Source organism: Melospiza melodia, chromosome 4 (assembly GCF_035770615.1).
Source record: "Melospiza melodia melodia isolate bMelMel2 chromosome 4, bMelMel2.pri, whole genome shotgun sequence".
NCBI lineage: Eukaryota > Metazoa > Chordata > Aves > Passeriformes > Passerellidae > Melospiza > Melospiza melodia.
In genome coordinates, this window is record NC_086197.1 from 57928501 (window position 1) to 57951235 (window position 22735).

Here is a 22735-nt window from a genome sequence, read left to right on the forward strand (position 1 = left end):
TACTTAGGATAGAATCACTTCTGGAAATCATCTAGTCCAACCCCCTTCCTCTTTGGGGAAAAAACCCTAAAACCTCCATGATCTTCTTTGGTATTACCAGGATCAGCTTCCTATTTTAACATAAAAGCTTGATTTTCTATGTTAGATTTTAGTGTGCTGTAATCCCTACAGCTGAACAATAAATCTGTAAGACAACCAGTTATTGTTCCTAGTGACCAACCTTTCATAAATCAAATAAGCACTAGAAGAACATGCTGAATTTTAATTTTGTCTTTCTTGATGGGCACCTGAAGGCCTTTTCAACACATATTTAGTTACAACACATACAATTTATCAAAAATCTCTAATCTCACATGTACTACATACATGTAATACACAGAACAAAATGTATGAAAAAGTTTTTGAGAGAAAACTATTTTAAGAGAATTCTTTGAAAGCAAAATTAATTAAAGCACCAAATTTTCATGCTGTAACAGTCATGTGTAGCCTTACAGCTGCAACTGGACTAAAATCAAGCAATAGATTATTAATTTGATTCACATCCAAACTGCATTCTGTGGTGGGGGGCGAGGAATATGGGGATAGGGTGAATACCTTCTCATATGAATAAATACACTAAACTTGAATCTGATCAAATGTATGTATTGAATGTTCCAGACAGTTTACATCCACTACCAAAACAATGATTAAAAGTAACTGTTCTCTACTTTACTACAGCTTACCTGGACTCTTCTAATGGATGCTGTACAGTAAGTAGTCTAGGGTGTCGAAGCCTAGTTAGCTGTTGAACACCTCGTTTTAAGGAATCAATAATCTGATCCTTTTCAAATTTTTGGTACTTGTCTATTAGCTTCTTATCAAAGACAAAAACAGCCACTTCCTGAAAATAAGCAACAGAATTCTCTCAGTATATCACACAGCCAAAATCTAAGCCTACACACAATTATATACAAATGTGGTTTTTCAATCAACAGTACAATCCCAGCAATACAATAACCAAACAAAGAAACTGACTTGTTCTTTCTTAGTGCCAGTCATGGAAGACCTTACTGTAGATAAATCCTGAAACAGACATTTTGAATTAAGGTACTAATGTTCCTTTATTGTATAAACAGTAATGAGTAAACTATAACCCCTACCTACACAGTGACAAAGCAGCAGATCCACAGTCAGAAATCAGTCTGATTTTAAGTAGATCAAAGCATTTATATCTACTATGAACAGTTAAAATATTCTGAGTATATATCAAGTGTTGCTTTATTAAATCAAGTCCTGTCTTAGTGTTCTGCTCCAAACCAGTACAATCTGACAAAGGAGTCACAGTAGTCTATTAATCTGATCAGACCATTCACATGATAAAACACTAAGAATTCTGTAATGCCTAAAGATGTGAAAAAACCAAAAACATTAAGAACAGAGAAATCCTCTCCAACTTCTGCAACCGGAGCAGGAGAAAATTAAGAAATCTGTATGAAACTTTGAAATTATAGAGGTCGATATAAAATAAAAAATTAGATTACATCAGCATCTGGGAAGTCGTTAATGTCGAAATTTATCAACTGATGCAAACAAGGAATTAAAACCTTTCATCATGAAACAGACTTTTATATGCTGCTACAACAGCATTATGAATAATAATAAAGGTTAGAAAGCAGTAGAAAATAATATGAAAATACAGTTTGCAGTCCCAAGAGGAACTCAATGCTCTTTTATTGCACATTTTATAATCATTACTCTAATTAAAATCTCACAGGAACAACTTCATTATTAATTAAATAAAACCCTATAAACTTTCAGAAATAAACTATCTAAAATATGAAATTCAGCCCAATACACAAAAAATTGATTTTTAGCTTTTTTCGTTAAGCCCTTAGCAGGTGAATACTTGTAACTAACTCAACTAAGTACACTTTTCCTACCTGTTTCCTGCCTCTATCCATATCTGCTCCCTGCTCCAGCTTTTATGTGTGATGGATCAAACATTTACACAAGGCAGAGAAGAGCAATAACAGGGGATGGAAGAAATGCACTGAGCAGTACATGAACAATAACAAAATTTCAAACTAAGACTGCACTTATGAAAAAACTTCTGTTTGACGACAAGTGAAAAGAATCAGAAAGTATTTAAATCAGCTATGGTTTGAATATTTTCTGATGGGTCTAAGTAAGTTCTATTGGTGCTTGCTGCAATCCTGCATGGTTTGTTTAAACTCATAATTCCCCGCACCTGGCAGCAGAGACCAAATTTGTGCTTCAGATCCTTAACCAGCTGACTCAAGGCCATTAGGACCCTCTTGACTGTCTGTAGCCTTGTTGTTGGGACTTACCTTCTGATTTCTGCTAGCTTTACAACTGAGCTGGCAAGTGCTTTGTGACCTTACCCTATCTATTTATGACTGCACTTTCTAAGCAGAAGGACAAGTGCCACATTGTGCCAAAAAAAAAGTGTTAAGTGCATAAAGTCTAAGTTATATCTAAGATGAGCTGTAATACATACTGTGAAATTATACACCTATATATAACCAGAGTGACTCATAAATCTTTCAGACAAACAGCAGTAGATCAGCTATGAAATAGCACCAGACAAACATATGCACACAGGTAAGTAATTTCCACACATTCTGTTAGGTTGTTACTAAGTCACCTACACAGTAAGCAAGAAAAGACAAGGTACATTAAAAAAATAATAACAGATAAACATTCAGAAATCCTAGAAAAGGAGCAAGGCAGGAACCAGGCAGAACTCAGAAAAGAACAATAAAGTTATAGATATTTACTGTCACCAGAGATGGAATATTTGTAACTGTCCACTGACTCAAAACAGGAACAAAAATAATCCTGAAAACAAAGATTTCTGATGGGATCTACTGCTTTAACATTAAAACCTCCAAATTTAGTTGTTTTATCTGGCTACAATGACTTAAACTATTAAGTCTATTAGACTTATAAGACTTAAATGACTGTGTTGTGGTAAAGTGACAACAACAAGGTCTTACATCCTACTTGTCTGATTACAATACACACTGCAAAAAAACCTTGTAGCTTCAACCTAAGATATACATACTTGTAATACAGCAAATATGTGCAACTTCACAAAAGTGACTGCTATCACCTTGAAAATGACAGCCAGCCCAAAGAACATTCAGAAGGTACATGGGAGGGAAATAAAAAATGTTAAAGAACATATATTGCAATACAACATACCATAAGCCTGTATTGCTGCACCATTTGTTTTGCAATGGCAAAGTGAATGTTGACATGGTGTTACCTAACTGGTAATATTAATACTTAATGGGAACTGCATGTCAGAAGACCAGCCATCTAAAATTCCATGCAGTACAACTGCTGCTGTATTTTTAATTACTAATGATGGCATGCAACTGCACGGATGTTAGTCAGGGTTGACAGATATATTGCAGGACCACATGGAGCACCTGAACTAAAACTCTGTAAAATTATTGGTCAGAACACCCATTCAAGGCTTGAAAAAGGTGATTGACAGGAAACTAGTTACATATACTCTGTCAACTATACAGTGAAAGAAACTTGCTGTAACTCTCTAGACCTTAAGGATATATACCTGCTACAGGTCAAATGCTTACTGGGCACATAGATTGTATAAAACATATCAAAATTACCATGCTTCTAATGTTATTACTGTGTATAGCTGAGTAAGACCAAAAAAAAGCCCAAATGAACAGCTATGTTGGGTTAAAATCAGTAAATAAAAGACGCACAGAGCTCTGCACCAGCTAAAAAATGAAAACATGGCAAAAGTACCTGACTAAACATTGTTCAGACTCTGTCAGACAGAATCAGATCACACATTCTTTGCAGATTATTTATTCTATCTATTATATATATCTATTTGCTACTGTTTATTTGCCTATGATCTAACAGACGGTATAAACATTTTCCAACTACATTCCTTTGTGTCCATTTCTTTTTGGTGTATTTGCAGCAAGCTGTTGCATTGTCTAAGTGACTTCACATTTCTTAGCATTACTTTTAACTAAAGACTATAATTTATTAACACTTCATTTACACTTTGAAACTTGTATTTTCTCCCTGAATTTGAAAAAAGACTTTTCACATTTCTCCAGTGCAACAAAATAATTTTCTGTAATAATAATTCTTAAACTCTGTTTTTTACAAACCTTCCTATGAAGTCACAGTCCTATATTAATTTATACATGTAATTTCAAATGAGTCAAATGCTTGAGTATTGGTGCTCTAAACCCTAATACTTTAAGGAAACTAAAAAGGAACAATACTGATCTGAAAGCAGCACACGAAAGCCTGACTTCCTTCACAACCTCCTCCTCTATCCCATGCCTTCCTGTTACAGTATCTCATAACTTAACATTTCTAAGTTCTCAATTTCTGTACGGTAGCTGAGCAAAAAACTACAGTGTGGGTTGCTGACAACAAATGACGACATACTTCATGGTTATTCTAAACTGTAAAAATTCAGAATTGTTACCAAAAAAAAAGCTCAAGCTGCAACAAACTGGGGAACCAATCCATGGTAAAGTAAACTTATTGTCAGGTCACTTTTAACTTGGATGAATTCTTGATCTTGGTTCAAAATTGTATGCTATGAATGTAGAACCACTTCTTTCTCAGACAAAAGACTTAAAGCATGTAATAATTACATGTCTGAGAACAAAGTACTTAAACAGCGCTGAGTTTTTTGTGTCATTTCACTACCCTTAACATGAGTCTGTCCAGTCAGACTGTAACTGCCACTTACCAACTGCTACCAATCAATCTGCCATCTAATGCTTATAAACACAGGTCTTTAGTTGATAACTCACCTGCTTTGTTGATTTTTTAGTTCCATGGAATATCTTCCAAGCAAGACCATTACCTCCACTGGCAATGTGTCGCCCGACATCGAATTCCCTGGTGACGGGATTTCCCATGACTGCACTGGTGACATCAGCCGTCACCTTTGTGACAGTGCTCTTCAGCTTGTTCAGCATGGACTCCATGGTTTCAGTTTGCACCAATGGCTTATCCTACAAAGATAAGAAAACAAAGGTTTCACAGTCTTCTCAATTCAAGCATTTATTGGAAACTGTAATCAAATAATGCAAAGGATTTGTAAACTATCCCCCGACAGGAAAGTTTCACACTCTGTGTATTAGTATCCATCCAATAGAGAAACAAATCTGAAGGAACACAGACTCCTTTAATTCCAGTGCTCACAGAATTACTCATTTGTCTGAGGTGAAGGATTGTTTAAGATCCCAGGCCAGCAAAATAATGGAAGTGTACTATATAGACAGCAAGTAAAAACCAGAAATATTCTTTCCTATGCAGTGCTTTTCAAAATACAAGCTCAAAATTCAGTATTTTGCCCATCAGACTGCTGACATTACCATTTGTATGATCCAACAATTAACAAGCTTAATACTTAAGTGCATGGGAAGGAAACAAGAAAGTATCTTTTTATGCTTTACCAAAATTGTGCAAGGAAGCTTTTTTCACATCACCTTTCAAATTTTAGAGCTAAAAGACTATGGCAGCTTCCAATTTACTTCATCTTCCCCTGTAGTGTGGACTTTCAGAGTTTTCTATATTTTCTTAATAAATCTGGCCTATTCTGCCAGATACAAGTTCTGAAGCCATTCATGTTATTGTTTCTCTGATAATGTATACACAAGAAAGAATGAAGGCAGCAAAGAAACAGCAGGAAAAAAAAGATATAGACATCCAGCTTCCTTATCTGTGTGAGCAAAGAAAAAGAGAATGCAAGAATAAATTATTTCCTGGAATCACTATTGTGTAGTATATTCAAAAGCAACACTTGGGGATATTTCTTCAGTCTCTCTTTCAAGTAAGATGCAAGAACATCTGTATCCTTCAGTCAAACTTAGCCAAAATCAACCACACTGAAGTTACCTGGACATGCACTCCTTCTCTCCCTGGTACTATAGATTTGATTCCACTACAAACCAGGACAAATAATCTGATTAGGTTGTAATTGCAAAGACAGACCTGTAATAGAGGTCTGTAAATGTAAAAGAGGGAATAAACATACTAAACAAAACTGTTTAAAAAGTTCCCTGTGTTATGGGACAATTCCCTCCAGTGCAATTGTGTGTAACAGTATTAGCCAAGCCCCAAGGAAATCTTAGTGCAGCACTGCACGTAGAACAGCTGTACTGCTCTATCTTGACCCTTCAGATAGGAGAGGCTGTGTCTGAAATCAACAAGACAATCTTAAGAATAACTACAAACTTGTTTGGTATATAGTTAGTGTTTTGTTGAGAACACACCTTGAAATAGTTATGGAAACACAGAATTCCTTTATTAAGTAATTTTATTTCAGTATTTGAAATTTTATTATTACAAGAAATTAATTCTACTTTATGATTCATGATATGGAAAAACACATGCAAGTCCTAACTGTGCAGCCCTACACCAAACTTTTATAAAGACACTGGCTAATATCCCTGTATGAAGAAACTTTTTATCAATCTAATAAATAGGCACAAACAAGGATCATGGATTATTCCGAAAAGGATCTATAGGCATTTCCAGCTCTCAGCAATTTTATTCAGCAGCTATTCTGTGGGCAAACTCTATATGCTAAAAGACTATAAAATCAATCCTAACGAGTTTAAGATAATCCCAAATCTAATTTACTTGGGTTTAGATCTCGTGCTTTTTCCATTGTTTTGTTCACTCCCAGCCATCAAATCTTCTCTAGCATCAATGCAACACCATCTTGTTAGGACTCTAAAACACTTTGCAAAATTAACTGCAGAAATATTATTAAGAAAATGTATGTGGATGCATGTTCAAATTCCTTTGTGTAAATCTGAAAGGAAACTTTCTCTGCAGAGATAGTGGGAAACTGGGGTAGTATTCATTGAATCAGAAGTGTCCTCTGCTGTGGGTGACAGACAAACTGCAGTGAAGAGCCTGAAAAAGCCACTAGGTGAGAATGTCAACAGCATTCCAGTATCTGAAGTGCCAGAATTTAAAATTCAAGCCTGGTAGACCCTGTCCAACCTGTTCCCCTCCAGCCTGACAGTAGGCAAACTATTGTTTAATTTAGCTTCTGAGCAAGCAGTACCAAGCAACTTATTTCTCAATCAGCAGATGGGGTTTAAAGCTTACATCTACCTAACTGTAAATTTGTAGAAATCCTCTTATCAACATCTGAATATAAGCTAAAATAATAGATTTTGCTTTATAAAAACAATTGCTATCACCAACTTCAGGAAAAAAACCTATATATGTCAACAGGAACAAGGTACCTGGAAAATCCATACCCCACCAAAACATCTTGTTTGGATAGTATCTCTAATACCACAAACCATGACAAGTTAACCACATCTGAAATACAGAAGTCTAGTTCTCAACTGTAGGAAAACTTGTTTGTTCAGTTAAGACTGGTCTAGTATTTTTAAAAAATAATAATAACCAAGTGGCAATCAAGTCAGTCACCCACAATGAAATTTGCATTTCAAGTTAAAAGGTAATAAATGAGACAAATGCAAAATCTGAAGCATAGCAGTGTCTGTACAAGCCACACAGGACATGCAATAAATGTTAAAGAACTCTTCCTGTTTGAATTTCATGAGTAATATCAATGCTACTGATTCTGCAAAACCTGGAACTAATCCTAAAAAATTCTGAATGTTCAATATGTTTTTTCATGAATGCCCCTCACAATCAGTAATGGTTTTTATACTGATGTACATCAGCAATCATACGGCAGCATGATGAGAACAATCATTTAGCAAGGTAGTAAGCAACAACCAACATTGCACTCAGAAAGCAGGCAGAACTTTCAAAATGTTGAAATACTGGCTGTTGAAGTCCAAAACAAAGACTGTCCACCATTTTTCAATTCTCACTCATAAAAAAAAACCAAAACCCTGCATAATGCAAACGCAGCAGTTTAACCTCAAACTAATTCACAGCTTCATCTGATGTATGGCTGGGAGTGCACACTGCACAGTAGTACCACAGTACTACAACAAGCTGGGATCCCCCTTTGGGAACCCACACCTGCAGGCTGGTGCACAGCTACTTCGTGCTGCCCAGCCGCATCCTATCCCCCTGCCCCAAGCCAGGATCAATCCACAGAAGTAAGTGCTGGAACAACTGAATCACAGCAAATAAAATGACAAAACCCCAGCATTTTTAAAGCACAACCAGGCTTTTGTTACAAAATCATCGAGAGGGTCAAATGCAATGAAGCACTGGACAAGGCTGCCCTCGCCGCACGTCAATTTCTTAACTTTCATGCACCATTTCGGTACTGAGCTTCAGCTGAATCCCTACCAAAATCCCACGGAACGAGATCCATGAACAAGGTTCCGTCTGTCGCCTGGTGACAGGTGAAACCAGCCTGTGCACTGCACAAACCCCGGTCAGCCTGCTGCAGGCCAGTCCTCCGGGATGAAGTGTTTACTGTTATTTCCAGTGAGAGCGGACTCGCACCGCTCCGCGCCGCAGGGCCGGTGCAGCGCTCCTGCTCCGCGGGGCAGCCGGCAGCAGCGCGCCGGGGGCGGCCACAGGCGGCAGGTGACCCGCGATCCGCCGGCTCGGGCAGCTCAGCGCTCCCCGCGCGGCGATCGAGCCTCCGGGGCGGCCCTTCCCCTCCAGCCCTCAGCGCCGGGCACCCGGGCCCCGAGAGCACCGGCCCCGCGGAGCCGGCCGGCCCTGCCCGCCCCGCGCAGCGCCACCAGGCCACGGGCAGCCGCTGTCGACCCGGGCCGCGGCCTCTCACCTGAGCCCGCGGAAACTGCCGGCGCAGCGCCCGGCCGCCCGTCGCCCTGTGGGCCCGGCGGCCCGCCTGTCACGCCGGTTCCGTCTCTCGCTCAGACCCCGTCCTGCCGCGACTACTCCATAGTGACGGCGGCAGCCTCGGCGGCAAGGCGGGGGCGGCCGGAGCTCGGCTCACTTCCGACCCGCAGGGGCGGCGCTGGGCGCGGCCGGGGGCGGTGGGCGGGAAGTGATGCGCTCTGCCGGCTTCCGCCCGGCCGCGGCCATGGCGGGGTATTTGACTCCGCGCTTCAGGAGGATCCGCAGCCAGAGCGAGTTGCAGCCGCGCCGGGGGAGCGGGCGGCGCCGAGGTGGGCGAAGAGCGCTATCCCCGTCTCTCCGCCGCAGTGCTGGAGGGGCCGGGGAGCGGAGCCGGCTGCGAGGGGCCGGCGTTTTCCCATTGTTTGTGCTGCACCCCCGGCTGCCGGTGCGGCGGGACGGGCGGCGGGCAGAACGGGGCTAGGGAGGCTCGGCAGCTGGACGGGGGGAGAGAACCTTCCTCCGGCCGTGCCGCTGGAGCTGAGCTTACGGGGGACGCCGCTGGCAGAGCTGGGCTGGGTGCCAGGCGCGGTTAATGCACTGCAAACACTTTTGTTTGTCGTCTGCTGAGCTGGGCGCCATGTGTGAGGGTCAACTGGGGACTACGGAGCATCTCACCCAAAGGGGCTGAGAGCGCTGGGGCTGCTCCGCCGGGAGAAGGCTTGGGGGTGTCTTTGGAAGAGTGCAAAGAGCATGGAGGCAGACTGTGAAAAATGCACGTATTTTATGATTGGCTTTCGCAAATATTAAAGGGAATATTATATGTGTTGTGTTAGAAGGTAGTGCTGTATTAATTCTCTTAAGTAGTGTGTTAAATATAGTTTTGTTAAAAATGTTAAAATAGGAACTATGCTGTGTAGGATACTTTTTTTAAAGAAAGAACACCTAAATCTTTCAGAGAAAAAGAATTTATTGCCCTCTTATCAGAAGAAATTAACTTCTTCCTGCCTCAAAGGTGCTGTTAGGATTCAGAGGAAGAAGTTGACGATGACCAGACAGAATCCTGTGTTTGAATGGAATTTATACATCATGTATGAGGTGTATGAATATGCAACAGGCTATTGCTTTTAAGGGTTAATCCTTTGTTAACAGGTGTCCTTTTCTGGGCTCGTGCTGCTCAGAAAAAGGTACCTGGACATCCATAACTCCTTCTCTCTATTGTCTCATATTGTCCTAATTCAAATTGTCCAAAATATTTTTACTCTAATTGTATCACTATTTTTATAGCCATTTTATTATTATCAAACTTAAAATTTTAAGAACAAGTGATTGGCATTTTTCACACAGACTCTCTTCAGTGATGCCCAGAGAGGTTGTGATATGGTGTGTGGAAATCTCAGCTTCTGGAGTGATTCAAAACCTGGTTCTAGGTGGCCTTGCTTGAGCAGGGAGGTTGAACCTGATAGACCCCAGAGTCCCTGCAAACTTCAGCTGTTTTGTGATTTTCTAATGATTTAATGTGTATGTGTGCAGCACATACATACAATATGTGTGGTCACAACAATGGCAGAAAAAATCTTCATCACCTCTCTTTAGTGGATTTTTGTTCTCTTCTCTTGACTCTACTGTAGTGGGTGTGAGTCAGCTTACAAGGACTGAGTAATGAAATATTATCTTTGTCTTTGTAAAATTCAGCTGATTTCTGAATATTTTTTTTAAAATATAAAACCAAAATCACAGTGTATTTTCTAAGTATTAAAGGTTTATAAATTTGTACAAATTTCATATAAACATTTTGCAGAGTGCAATGGTCCTTTTCAAGCAACTCAGCTGTGGAATAGTATTATACATGCCCTTCACAATCAAGTGGAAATCAAAAGACGTAGACAACACCTGAAAACATACAGAAACTGTTTCACTGGCTCCAATGCTGTTGATGTGGTACTGAGCCATCTTATGCAAAGCATGTACCTTAGCTGCAATGACATTTCTCGGCTGAAGGGGGTCCGTGTATGCCAAGCATTGATGGATCACAAAGTGTTTGAGCCAGTTGGAGCCAAGCTTTACTTATTCAAGAATGGGAAGGAAACAGAGTTTGAAGACACGGACACTAGTCTCTATAGATTTGTAAACAGCAGTTTTGATCCTCTTCTTCCAAGAAAGAATAAGGACAATGAAAGCTTATCTCCTGAGCAAATCTGCAAGCAGAAAACAAAGCGATGTTCCAAGTGAGTTATTCTGAACTATTCTAATTTTACTCTTAAAAAAAAAAAAAAAAAGTTAAGGAGGGATACCTTTAAATGAAGTTATGTCTGACTAAACCAGGTGTTGGAGACTTCTGAAAAGTCTGTGCCACTTTTGAGAAATGTCATGTCTGAATTGCAGATGCTTCCAGGTATTTTGGGGTAAAGTATTTTGATCTGCCGTTTGTATATTTCGAATAGAGTCTGGCACAGTAGCATAAGACTAGGAACAATTTGGTTTTGCTATCAATTGTGCTGAAATCTGAAACTTAGCATGAATGAGCTGGTTACTAAAAGCCAGTAAACAAAGTGGAACTAGCAAACAGTATTTGGAATCAATATTCTTGCCCTTTCCACAAAGCAGATGTGGATAATAGGAATTCTAGCAGCAGGATAGACTCCATATATAATGAAGCCATAAAGTTCTGATTTAAGAGCAATTTAGTAAGTAACAGAAAGCCAAATGTGTTCTAATAGTATTTGTTATACATATTTTTCCCCCCTCCCTAAGCAGAAAGTGTGGCACAACACTTTCAAACCCCTTAGCGTTGGAAGCAGCTGATAAAAAGAGAATTGAGGAGCTTCTTCAATCAATACATGTTCATGCATCTTTACCTCCAAAGATCATGGTTAATGAACCAACTCGCCTGCTTTCAAAAGGAGGTGAGGATTGAATTTTTTCTTTTGAAAACTTGATTGTTCTTCACTATATCTTGTAGTGAGTGCCCCATTTTTGTTGAACAATGCTCCTCAGAGACCTAAATTTAACCTGTCGCTAATAACAAAATATCTAAATAAGTGTTAAAGGGGTTAATGTTTATAAACAGAAGGAAACACAACCAGGTTATGTTTTTGCATAATGTGCTATTTCTGAAAATACTTAAGATTATCTTTATTATGTGATTCCTTTGCTTTTCACTTGTCTTTTTTTTTTCTTCTACTAATTAGAGTAGTTTATTCTGAATCCTAATATGATGGGGGAGACTTTTTTTTTTAGCATTCCTATTTTGATCATTTCTTACCCAGCACAGCAACTTCACCCTATTCTGTTATTGTGTTTTGTTTAAACACTTAAAAGATTCTTTAGTGAATAAAAACAAAGGTTAGTTTTTTACGTAAGATCTGGTTTCTGAGGGTTTTTTGTTTGTTTATGGTATCAGTAATAGAAGATGTCTGGAAACAGCAAGCTCTGCTACGACTGCTGCAGTTAATTGATGTTCCCCTTCTAGAAGATATCTTGGTGTCTTCAGTGAAGACAAAATCAGACAGTTTTGGCAAAGAAGAAGACATGATTATATCAAATACTTTCCTGGACAGAGAGGTTGCATGTAGCTTAAACTTGCCCGAGTAAGTTTTATATCTGTTAAATGAATTTGTTAGTAAAGGCTTTATTTTATTCTTGATCAAAAATTTGTGTTAAATGAACAAACAGACATCATTTGGTTTGTGTAGTTGTAGACAGAGGTGACATTAGTGTGATTGACTTCTTTTCAGAAGTGCTAAGTGATTTCACAAAAAGTATGTATTTGGAGTTGGACATTTGAGCATTTCAAGTAAACATTAGAACTTTAACCTTGAATGTTGTAAACATGCCCAGTTTCTAGATCAGATTCTTTACTCTTAGGTCTCTGTAACAGATATCAGAACATGAGAACTTTATTCTGAGTCTTTGTCACAGTTCCTGGTGGCTGTGGTGTGAAGATGCAGAGTCAATAATGCATCTGTTATTAGCAAGAGAAAAGAAGAAACCAAGCTGTAGCACTGAATGCTTATATAATGAGAATATAAATGTGGCTGCATGTTGTCAATGTTCTTTTCCTTAAGTCCTCTCTTACTTTTGTAGTGTTCCTGTTTAGTGTACTGAGGTAGATCTCTATCTTGCATATACTTCTAATGAATATGTCAAGGCTCATGTGAATGTCTTAGGAATGACTATTTTTGTCAAATTAATTCAGTTTTTATCTGTAATTTCACAATCTTTATTTGTGTTCTCCATGATAAAAACAAGATTCTGTGGATCTTAAATTATATTTGCAACTTGTCATTGGTTCAGATCAAATTATTTTACATCTAGAATCAGGTAAAAGCAATTGTTCTTCTGCCCCACACATTTCTATGATTTTATATTCATTCTGTACAAAATGCTTGGGACTTTTTCCTCTGATTTTCTGGCTTCTTTCCACAATAAATTATACACCTGAATTTTAGGTGTATAATTAGGTTACATTTTCTTTCCTTAATTAAGATATAGAGACAATAGATGCTTGTGAAAACTCATGCCTTTATAGTAGGTTATATAATAAACCGCTTCTGTAGTCCTCTGGAATTTAACCAATTTTATTTTCCTCTTTTTTCAAACTAACTGTCTTTTTCTCTTCTGTAAAGATCAGGTTTTTTCACCCTGGTTAGCCCTGGTGGGTTCTCAATGTGCGTTGGAGTAATGGTGGGGGTGGTGTTTGGTTTTTAAATACTAGCTGAGTTCCTGGGGTCAGTGACAGTTTGGCATGATTGCAGCTTGTTTTGGTCTGGGTTTGTCTCAGGTGTATTGCCTTTAGCATCAGAAAAACATGAAGGTTGCCCATTTTGAGCAGGTTCTTGAACTGCTGTAGTGAAATAAGTTACACAAACTGCTTAATAAACCAGTTCAACATTGTGGTTCATATATGTGACTTGACCTGCCTGGTTATTTCAATCTAGTTTTCTTTTAGAGGATTAAATGGACCCTGAGATAGCTCAGTTGTTTAGAGCATGGTGCTAATTACACCAAGGTTACAGATTCAATCCCATTTACTTAAGAGATGGATGCAATGATCCTTGTGTGTCCCTTCTGACTCAGAATATTCTATGAGTCTGTGAAAATAAAAATAGGTAGAGCATTTTAAAGCAAGCACTAAAACAACCTTTTCCTTCTGCAGGCTTGACACATGGCTCTATGCTGCAATTGAATGCTTGGAGTATTTTCCTGACCAATTCCTAGTGATGGTTAGTCAGCAGTTACCTGAAAGCACTGACAACCCCAGCAGTCTGAATACATACAAGAAGATTCTTTTTGATGTTATTATGAAGTATTACAATCAAAAGAAGGACTCTCTTCTTGCCACTCAGGATTTTGATATCCATTCAGGAATTATGGAACTTATAGGTAAGATCAACCTGGAACAAAAAATAAAGATGGAAGCTGTGTAGAGGAAGTCACTAAGTATCAATTGACTGAATCATGACACCATTTGCAATGCCATTGCAGATGCACTTTTTAGGTTGGAAGGAAATGCTCAAGATCACTATTATGAACCTCTACTTAAGACAAGGACAAATTTCAAAGTTAGATCCATTTGCTTAGGGCCTGGTCCAACTGAATTTTGAAAATCTGGAAGGATAGAGATTCACCAACCTCTGTGGGTAGACTTTCGATATGTAGACTTTCCCATTGGAAAGTTACTTACCCCAGGTCACAATTTGCCTTATTGCTACTACTAAGTAATAACATAAAACTAAAACCATTGCTATACAGTTTTTCCTCTTAGCCAGAATAAGGTTTTTAAAGTTATGGACATAGGGTCCTTTTTAGTAATAGAAGTTATTTAAAATTATAAAAGGGACTATTAAGAACCCTCCTATCATATGCATGCAAGTAAACCAGAGGGGTTTCATTTAAATACAAGTTTAACATTAATCCCACACCTAAATAGGCTTTGTTGCTGCTGCTTGAGTCCTGTTGGGTTGTTGTTCCTTAACCCCAGCTGCCAACTAAATACTATAAAGCTGCTCACTCACTGCCTGCTGCCATCCTGCCCCTGGTAGGAGAGGAAAAAGGAAAACTTGTGGATTGAGAAAAGAATCCTTTAATAACTGGAACAATATGAAATTTTGTTTGGAAGGAAACGCCCCCCAAAACTGAGATTATTATTGGGATTTAAATAAGTATTCATGACTCTGAAAGTGAATAGTAACTTTGGATATGCTGTTTAACTCCATGACAGAAAAAGGAAAAACAGATCAAGCTCTGGAGGCATTACAACTTTATTTAAAATTATTAGCACCAAATATCAGTGAAGAACTTCACAGGCTCCTTACATTCCTAGCCATTGCATCAGAATCTGAGGGCTACAGATTGCAAAAACAAGTAAGTGTCTGTTTTGCTTAATGTGAAAAATAGCAGTTTGTCATAGTAAAGCTAAATTTTTTGTGTAGTTAGAAGTATTCCATTTACTACCTTTCCATGTGATCTGTTTCCCACTGATAGCATCCTGTTGCACTTAGTCTTTGCTAGCACTCTGTAAGTCAATCTAATGCCAAATCTGGGTACTATTTTTCTAGTTTGAGAACAGATTTGTGATCATCAAGACTTGTACAAAGTTCATCTTACAAAACAGGACCCTGTCAAGAGCACAGGCAGAACTGCTGGCTCAGTTTCTGATGGACAATCACGCCGAGCTCTTCAAGGTATCATTCTCCTTACATCAACATCATTGGCTTTGTCATTTTAAATGTTAAATGCCATGAATTGCCTTTTTTTGAGTATGACAAGTCTGAGGAACTGTGTTTAATGTTCCATTTTATAATAGTACAGCCAAACAGGGTGAGAAGTTATTCCACACTATACAGGACAGATTTTTGAGAGCTTTGCAATCCTTTATAAATTATATCCTCTCTTTGTATTTGAATGATTTCTATTAGGAAAAAAATTTTAAATATTAATAATTTTTATAGAGTCATTTTGACACCTTGTTGGTAATGAATGCCTACTAAATATCTAAGTATCTTAATGTCTTTCTCCTTTAGAAGTTCACTGGCATACTCTGAGTGGTAGAAAAATGGCATGCTCGTGTACCCCAGTGTATGTGTACAGCTCTGACAACTCTAAAAGATCCTTCAGCATTTTGGAATGTTAGCTTCTAAATTGGAATGTTAACTTCTAAATTGAAGAAAACAAATAGAACCACAAAATGTTAGTAGCCTTTCTATTAAACTTGATGAGTTGTGTAAATATACACATATAATCTCCTTCATTTATGTTTCATCATATTGTCATGTGTGAAAAGATGAAACTTTACCATACCCTTTAAAAATGAGCTTCACAGAAATTTGGTTTCAGTAAAGTACTGGTTTTTATTTTTATACAACATATTGATTTCCATTTCCGACTTCAGGTCGAGACATGGGAGAACTTTTTTTTTTTATTAGCTCCATTTTAGTTTGAAAGCATTAAGTGGTTAGTGAGGGTTTTGTATTTGTTAGTACACAGCCAACCCCCCCTTTTTTAATTTGTTTTAAGGGTTCTGACTTGAGGGTTGGGCCTTTTTTCCCCACTGGAGTCAGGGCCAGAACTGTGCAGCAGTGACAGCAGGATGGTGGTTCACTCTGACAGCTGCAATTGAGTGCCTTGTGTGAAAGCTGAAATCAGCTTGTTTTAAACTGCAGTTTTTGCCATGGAAAACAACATTAGAACTTTTTGCTTCCTATTTCTTTGGCCAGAAATAAACACATGTATCTTAGTAAAACTATGTATTTTAGTGCAGTTCTGTGAGAGACTTTGAAATGTGTACAAAAAAAATGTGGGCATAAATTCTTCTGCATTTAACTATGTGTTTTTAAATTGGTTATCTGAAAGCTTTACATTATTAAAAATACAGAAGTATTGATTTTGTAATCTTTTCTTTGTTGGGTTGGATTTTCAGGCTCCTTTAACTCTTCTGGAACTAACGAATAGGAGACTTCAGAGTTTGCTAGAAGGGCAAGATCCAGATATCAATTCAGGTAGATGATGGAATAATGTTTTTATATAAATTATTGTATAAGAACTAATTTATCATCAGTTGACTATAATTGTGTGTAGACTTCTTTTCTTTGTTGCAAGAAAGAAAAGAAAATCCCCCCTTGATGCGTTAGGGAGATTAGTGGCTAATGCACTAAATATTAAATTATATGCTATCTGCAAAATTGGTCTGAATATTGGAGAGCAAGGACTTGATTAATCTAGTTTGGATATGCTATGATTTTTTTTCTTTTTTTTTTTTTTTACCAAGTAATTTATTTCTGGAAATAGTAGTGCAAAATGTGCTTCCTGAAGTGATTTGCTTCTAATTTGGTTTGGGAATTTGATGAGGCTTTGTATTTAGGAGCAGTAGTCTTTTATTTTTGCCACAAGACACCTATAAATTGTCACAGAACTCAGTAGTTCAAGGTTCTGATATATGACTTGAGCACAGACTTTGTCTGGTTTTTTTTTTTTGACTGTTAAGTATTTTGAAGAACTCTCTCCTTTTTCTGGGTAAGCTTAAAGTTTATTAAGATCTTAGGACTTATGCACCAAGTGTCAAATGCCTTCCTTTTAGGCTACACTACCCTTCTGTATGTGGGGTTAATGCTTTCCAGCTTATTTCTTTTGAGCTAACATTCTGTCTGGCCTTGCTGCCAATACTGATTAATAGGGTTGGCTTAAATAATTGGATTTCTCTCTGACTCTTCATCTTCTTTGACTCCTGTATTGCCAGTGCATTGTGTGCTTAAACACTGAAGAGAAATCCCTCGGGAAACAAATTACACTAAGTTATTTTGCTGTGTAATATTGCATTTAATACAGCAGCTGCTGGAGAAGTAGTTTGGTACAGAATCTTTTACCATCTGTGTTGGATTCTGGAATGAGGCCAAATTCCTTCTTGTTCAGTGTTCTGAGAATCACATATTTTGAAGCCAAAGAATACAGAGATGAGCAGCAGTGGGAAGAGCTGCCTGTCTGTACTATTTTCAGAGCCTGTGTGATCTCCATTGACACACTGAAGAGACAACAGAAGCACAAACCTCAGATTCAATTTTTCTTACTAAGTTTTGGGGTTCCAATCTATAAATGCATATAGGTTCCATAAACTTGTTGAAATAGTTTGATCTGATTGTAAGCTCTTTGGCATGGCATATTCCTGTTTTCCTCTGTGCCTCATATGCTGGTGTCATTTTCCCTTTTTCCAAAATCTTTCCTAGGAGCTATTGAGCATTCTTAGCTGGTGAACTTCTAAAGTCCAGGTGGGAGCAGGAGGGAATGCTGGGAGACCCAGATAAGAAAAGGGGTCTGTCAATTGCAGGAAAGTAATCCTTAGGTCTGCTGGAAATAAAAAAGACTAAAACCAGCAAGAGGACTATGGAATTTGTTTTAATCTAGTAAGACACTTGAAACCACAGAACTCAAGATCCATGCTGAAGTTTTAAGAGTTAATCTCTTTGTCATTTATTAAGCCTTCCCTTTTAAAAGACCTGTCTTTTTTCTTCATCTGATTCTACTAAACCATAAAAGTATTGGTGTTTGACAAACTCACTTTAGAAGAAGGGAAGGACAGGTCCACATGAAAACTCTGACAGCTCAGGTTAATACTACTCTCCATATGAAGCCTAAAGATGGTGTTTGTAAAGAAGGATTAATAAGAAATCTTTCCCCTTTAGGCAACAGACACTTGTTCAACCAAATTGCTCTCTAATATGTATAGGAATGAAAAGTGTCTGTGGAGTAGCTGAATGCCTGTCTTTCCTCAGGCCAGAACTCACCTGCCCAGTGAGGGGGCTTGAGTCCTTGCAGGGCAGCACTTCACTGCAGAGATTCACAACCTTTTAATAGCTAAGGTGTGCTGAGTTAAGTATCCCTCTTGCATCACCTCTGCTTCTGGTGCCCAAACCATGCTCAGGTGTCTACTCATGTAGAAGCTCCTAAATTCTGTTCCTGATTTTTGTAGTCTGGTTTAGAGCCAACTATTTCTCCAAAGTATGTGTTCACTTGCATTAGGTACTGAGCCTTGCTACAGATCTGATTTAGTCACAGAGAACCTTTGGATCCTGACAAATGCAAGGTGCCATTCTTATTGTGTAATGTTCTTCATTGTGGTTTCTGTGTGAGAAATGTGTTTGCTCTTTGTCTTGCAGGCCTGTTTTGCAATACAGAATCTTCTATGATACTGTACTTGTAACACTGCTTTTCAACTTTATTTTTGCAATTCATGTTTAGATTTCTGTCCATTCTCAGTGGAGAGCTGTATGTTTCACATTACTTCTAGCTGTAATCACATCTGAACTAAAATATCAATATACCTATGTTTCTTATCATTTTTTTAACAAGACTTTTACATGATGCATGGAACTTAATCTGAACCTCTGATTTCTCACAAAGGCTTCACCTTCTGTCAGCGCATTACAGCTAAAGAATATGAAGATCAAAAGCAACAAACCAATCAGTATCTTCTAGCACTGGTTCAAGAGATAGACAATGACCCTACTGTTCCTTTGAAGCAAAAGAAGAAATTAATCAAAGAATTCCGAAAATACCATTCTTTTGTCTACTGTAGTGGTTGTAAAACTACATGTGAATTTTGTACTCCAAATGGTTAGACTTCAATACAGCCTTTTTTAATATTTTTTTAAAGACTGAAGGAGGCACATGAAAACTGCTCATAAAAATGCTTTTATCTTACATCTTTACATCTTCTATTTCAGGAAGCTACAACTATCAAAATTACTATGCTGCTATAAGGCATTAAATCTAATTTATCTTTTAAGCAAAATATACTTAATTATTTGTAAGTAAGTAGTAACAGCTCACTGCTTGGGCTGCCTTTAGTTCAGGGTTTGGCACTTTTTTCAATCTGTCCCACAACCCCATGGCTTTCTGTCTGAACCACATCTATGTTCTGAGCCATGCTTGGGTTGATAATCAGTAAGGGGTTTTAATCTTTTCTATCTTTAATTAATAATACCTTAATCTCATCTTAAACCATAGGTTATGACTCCTGTGGATATTGTAAAAGTGTACAAAGTGTGTAAAAAGTATTGGAAGCAGGTTAGTGGGTTTTGGATCTGCAGCAGGAAGGATTTATTAGGCAGGTGAGCTGTGTGTGCTTGCAGTCAGTAATTACAACCTGTTGTTACTGCCTCCCCACTCTGGCAGACTGAGCCTCTGCTAATTCAGGGAAAAAGTTACATTTTGAAGAAATCTTCTCCACGTCTCTTGGTAGGCTCCCTTAAGGTACAGGAAGGCAACAATTAGGTCACCCCAAAGTCTTCTCTTTTTCATGCTCTGTCAGCCTTTTTTTAATAATAAATAAATATGTGATATAGCGTGAGAGGTTACATTACTTCTTTGATCCTTGCAACAGACCTTTAGTCATGTATTGGACAAAGGCTCAAAGACTTGGTATTGGAAGGGATCTCTGGTCTACTCTCATCAGCCAGATTGGAGTTGATGAGTGCAGGCTGCTCAAGGACTTTTCCAGTTGAGTTTTGAGTATCTACAAAAACAGAAATGCCACAGCCTCTTGGGTGAGTCTGGTCCAGACTTTCACCAGTCTCACAGTATTTAAAAACAAGCAAATGAACCCTACCTCCACACAAAAAAGAAAAAAGAAAATACCCAACCAAAATAAGCTGTCTTATGCTTAGGCAGAATTTCTTGCACTGCCTCCTGTCCTTTCACTGGCACTGCTGAAGTGTCTGGCTCAGACTTCTTCACTCCCTCCCGTGAGCGTTCTCAGGGCTAAACAATCACAGCACTCTCAGCCTCTTCCCTGTGTGACAGATCCTCTACTTTATCATTTTCTTGGCCCCAGTGCTGGACTAGTTCCACTAGAAGCATGATTTAATGAGTTATGCTGTTGTGAGTGTGCTGCTTTAGGTGTCTCCATCCTCCTGTAGGCTCTAATACAGTCAAGTGAGCAGGATACCAAAGCTTTCTCAAAACAAGTGCTGTTTGTTTGGTTTTTTTTAAATTAAAATAGTTGCACTGTAAGATATAAACAACACAGCCTATTACCTGTGCACTTAGTTAACTTGCATATTTGAAGTAGCCTTATTTAAATTACCTGGCCCTATTAGAAATCAGGGAATGTAGTTCAAATCTCTGTCTATGAATCCATGTTTATGCACTTGTTATTTAAGTGTGACTCACCAGTGTGAAATAAATAATTTCTAGAGGAGGAAAAACATCCAAGTTTCCCCTTTCAGAGGTGAATGCCCTAATCCCTACACTACAGGGCCATGTATTCTTTTTCTAGCTCTGTGTGGGGTTTTGGTCACTCTCCCAGAAGAGGGAGCATATACAGAAGCAGGTTATTGAGACTTGTAAACAGGAAGGTATTTCCTGACTAAGTGCTTCTGGTGTTGAGTATTAGAAGAAAGAGGTTTTAATTGTTTTTTGGGGTTTTTTTCTAATCTCTGTCTTTCTCTCTCTGTCTTCAGTCTGTTTACTGTGTCTTACTCAAAATACTAAACCTGGTAATAAGGTTATCACCTGGCAGAGGTGATAACATGGTAGTTTGTAGGCTGGATGGGCTGGAAATTGCTTTGGGGAAAAACTGTGTTGTTAAAAAACAAACTTGCACTTTGTGACTTGATTTAGAATTTTCTTGTGGTAATTTAAATGTAATAAATAATTGTATAAAAAGTGATGAGCCTGTCATTTCATAGTGTGTTCATTGGGAAGAGGCAGTTCAAGGGGAGTAGAACCAGGTATTAAACAGTAAGGAACTGTTCTGAGCAGCAGTTCATAGCTGTCCTGTGGTTCCCTTCAGTTCATGGCACAAGAAGCTAAGATTGATCTAGTTCTGAAAGAGAAAGAAAGAGCTCTTGAGAGCCATGTTTTATTCACATACCCTAACAGAGGATCTACTTACCTTTTAATCTTCTCTTGACAGAAGCTTGTTATTTTACATCTAAGGGCCCACAGAATAGGTTTGGTGAGCTATAGACTACTGGTTTACAGTTAAATTCCAAAATTAGAAAAATTTTATTGGACTTTAGAAAGTTCTGTCACATATTTATAAGTGTCTGATACACAATCGTGTGCTAAGGAAACTTGGAACCTGTCACTCATTTCTGTTTATGATTTCTAGCATACAGCTATCAAATTAATTGTCAGTATGAATTTGTTTGAAGTAGAGAGTGTTCAGAGTGAAGAGTTTAATCAAGGTACTTTTCAGTACAGTCTTATCAAAGCACAAGTGTTGCCACCTTCAAAGGAGGCTTGCTTCTATTCACAGAGCATCCATGTTTGCTCCTACAAAAAGTTCATTTTCTTGAGAATGTGTATGTGTCTTTAAGTCCCAGCTAAAGTATGCTGACACTTTCATGAAAAAGTTAGTTAAAAAACTAGAGCTTGGACACAAGGCTTCTCCATGTGGCTGTCAAAGTGACAGTGTACCAGACTTACTCATGTCCTACACAAAGTCATACAATCTGTGTCCAACAAGTTGTAGGTGCTGGTCTCATGCCTTCACACCCTAGCTGCCTCCTGTGTGGCTCACATAGCTGCTAACAGCAGGAGGAAGGTACTCCTTTCATTCCTTTCAGCAGGTTAGACTAGAGGAAAGCAACCTTGAGCTTCTTCCAAAGTAAAAAAAGCCACATTCAACAAGTAAGATTGTCTCCCTCTCTCTGAAGCACTGGCTGCTCTTCCACGTTGCCCTTAAGCAAGGTAGCCAGGTAAGTGCACTGTGTAGGAATATTTACTGGCTTTATGTTAGGACAGATGAGAAAGGGAATATGAGACACAACAGGCCACTCCAGTGTCCATTTTCCACCCTGTCTGAGTGCCTGTCTCTGTCTTGGCAAGCAAGCAGGCCAGGTGGGGCACCCCCATCTAGCCTGGCCCTCCAGCCTTCTGCCTCTTAGGCCAGGCTCCTCTCCCTCCTGCATGCCATGCTGCACAACTGATGGCAAAGTAACAGCTTCTGATACCAAAAATAACAAGTTCT

General features: G+C 38.5%; 2 protein-coding genes across 3 annotated transcripts in view; one reads left to right on the top strand and one right to left on the bottom strand.

Moving 5' to 3' along the window:
* Positions 1-8906, bottom strand: part of SCYL2 (SCY1 like pseudokinase 2) — a 34379-nt gene extending 25473 nt beyond the window's left edge. Inside the window, exons 1-3 of the mRNA XM_063154808.1 lie at positions 8753-8906; positions 4818-5021; positions 723-880 (exon numbers count right to left, since the gene is read on the bottom strand). Of these exons, the coding sequence (XP_063010878.1) occupies positions 723-880; positions 4818-4994 (335 nt within the window). The 5' untranslated portion in view covers positions 4995-5021; positions 8753-8906. The remainder of the gene's footprint in view (positions 1-722; positions 881-4817; positions 5022-8752) is intronic.
* Positions 8907-9013: 107 nt separating this feature from the next.
* DEPDC4 (DEP domain containing 4) lies at positions 9014-21478 on the top strand. Of its 2 annotated transcripts, XM_063154809.1 has the most exons (9): positions 9014-9098; positions 10568-10994; positions 11521-11672; positions 12170-12356; positions 13925-14151; positions 14990-15132; positions 15327-15452; positions 16688-16766; positions 19162-21478. In XM_063154809.1, exons 1-9 carry the CDS (start codon positions 9014-9016, stop codon positions 19377-19379), a joined length of 1644 nt encoding a protein of 547 aa, XP_063010879.1. In that variant the 3' UTR covers positions 19380-21478. The 2 variants fall into 2 exon arrangements, with proteins under 2 accessions (XP_063010879.1, XP_063010880.1); XM_063154810.1 differs by lacking the exon at positions 9014-9098 and having other exon boundaries at positions 10592-10994; positions 11524-11672; positions 19162-21476.
* Positions 21479-22735: the final 1257 nt, after the last annotated feature.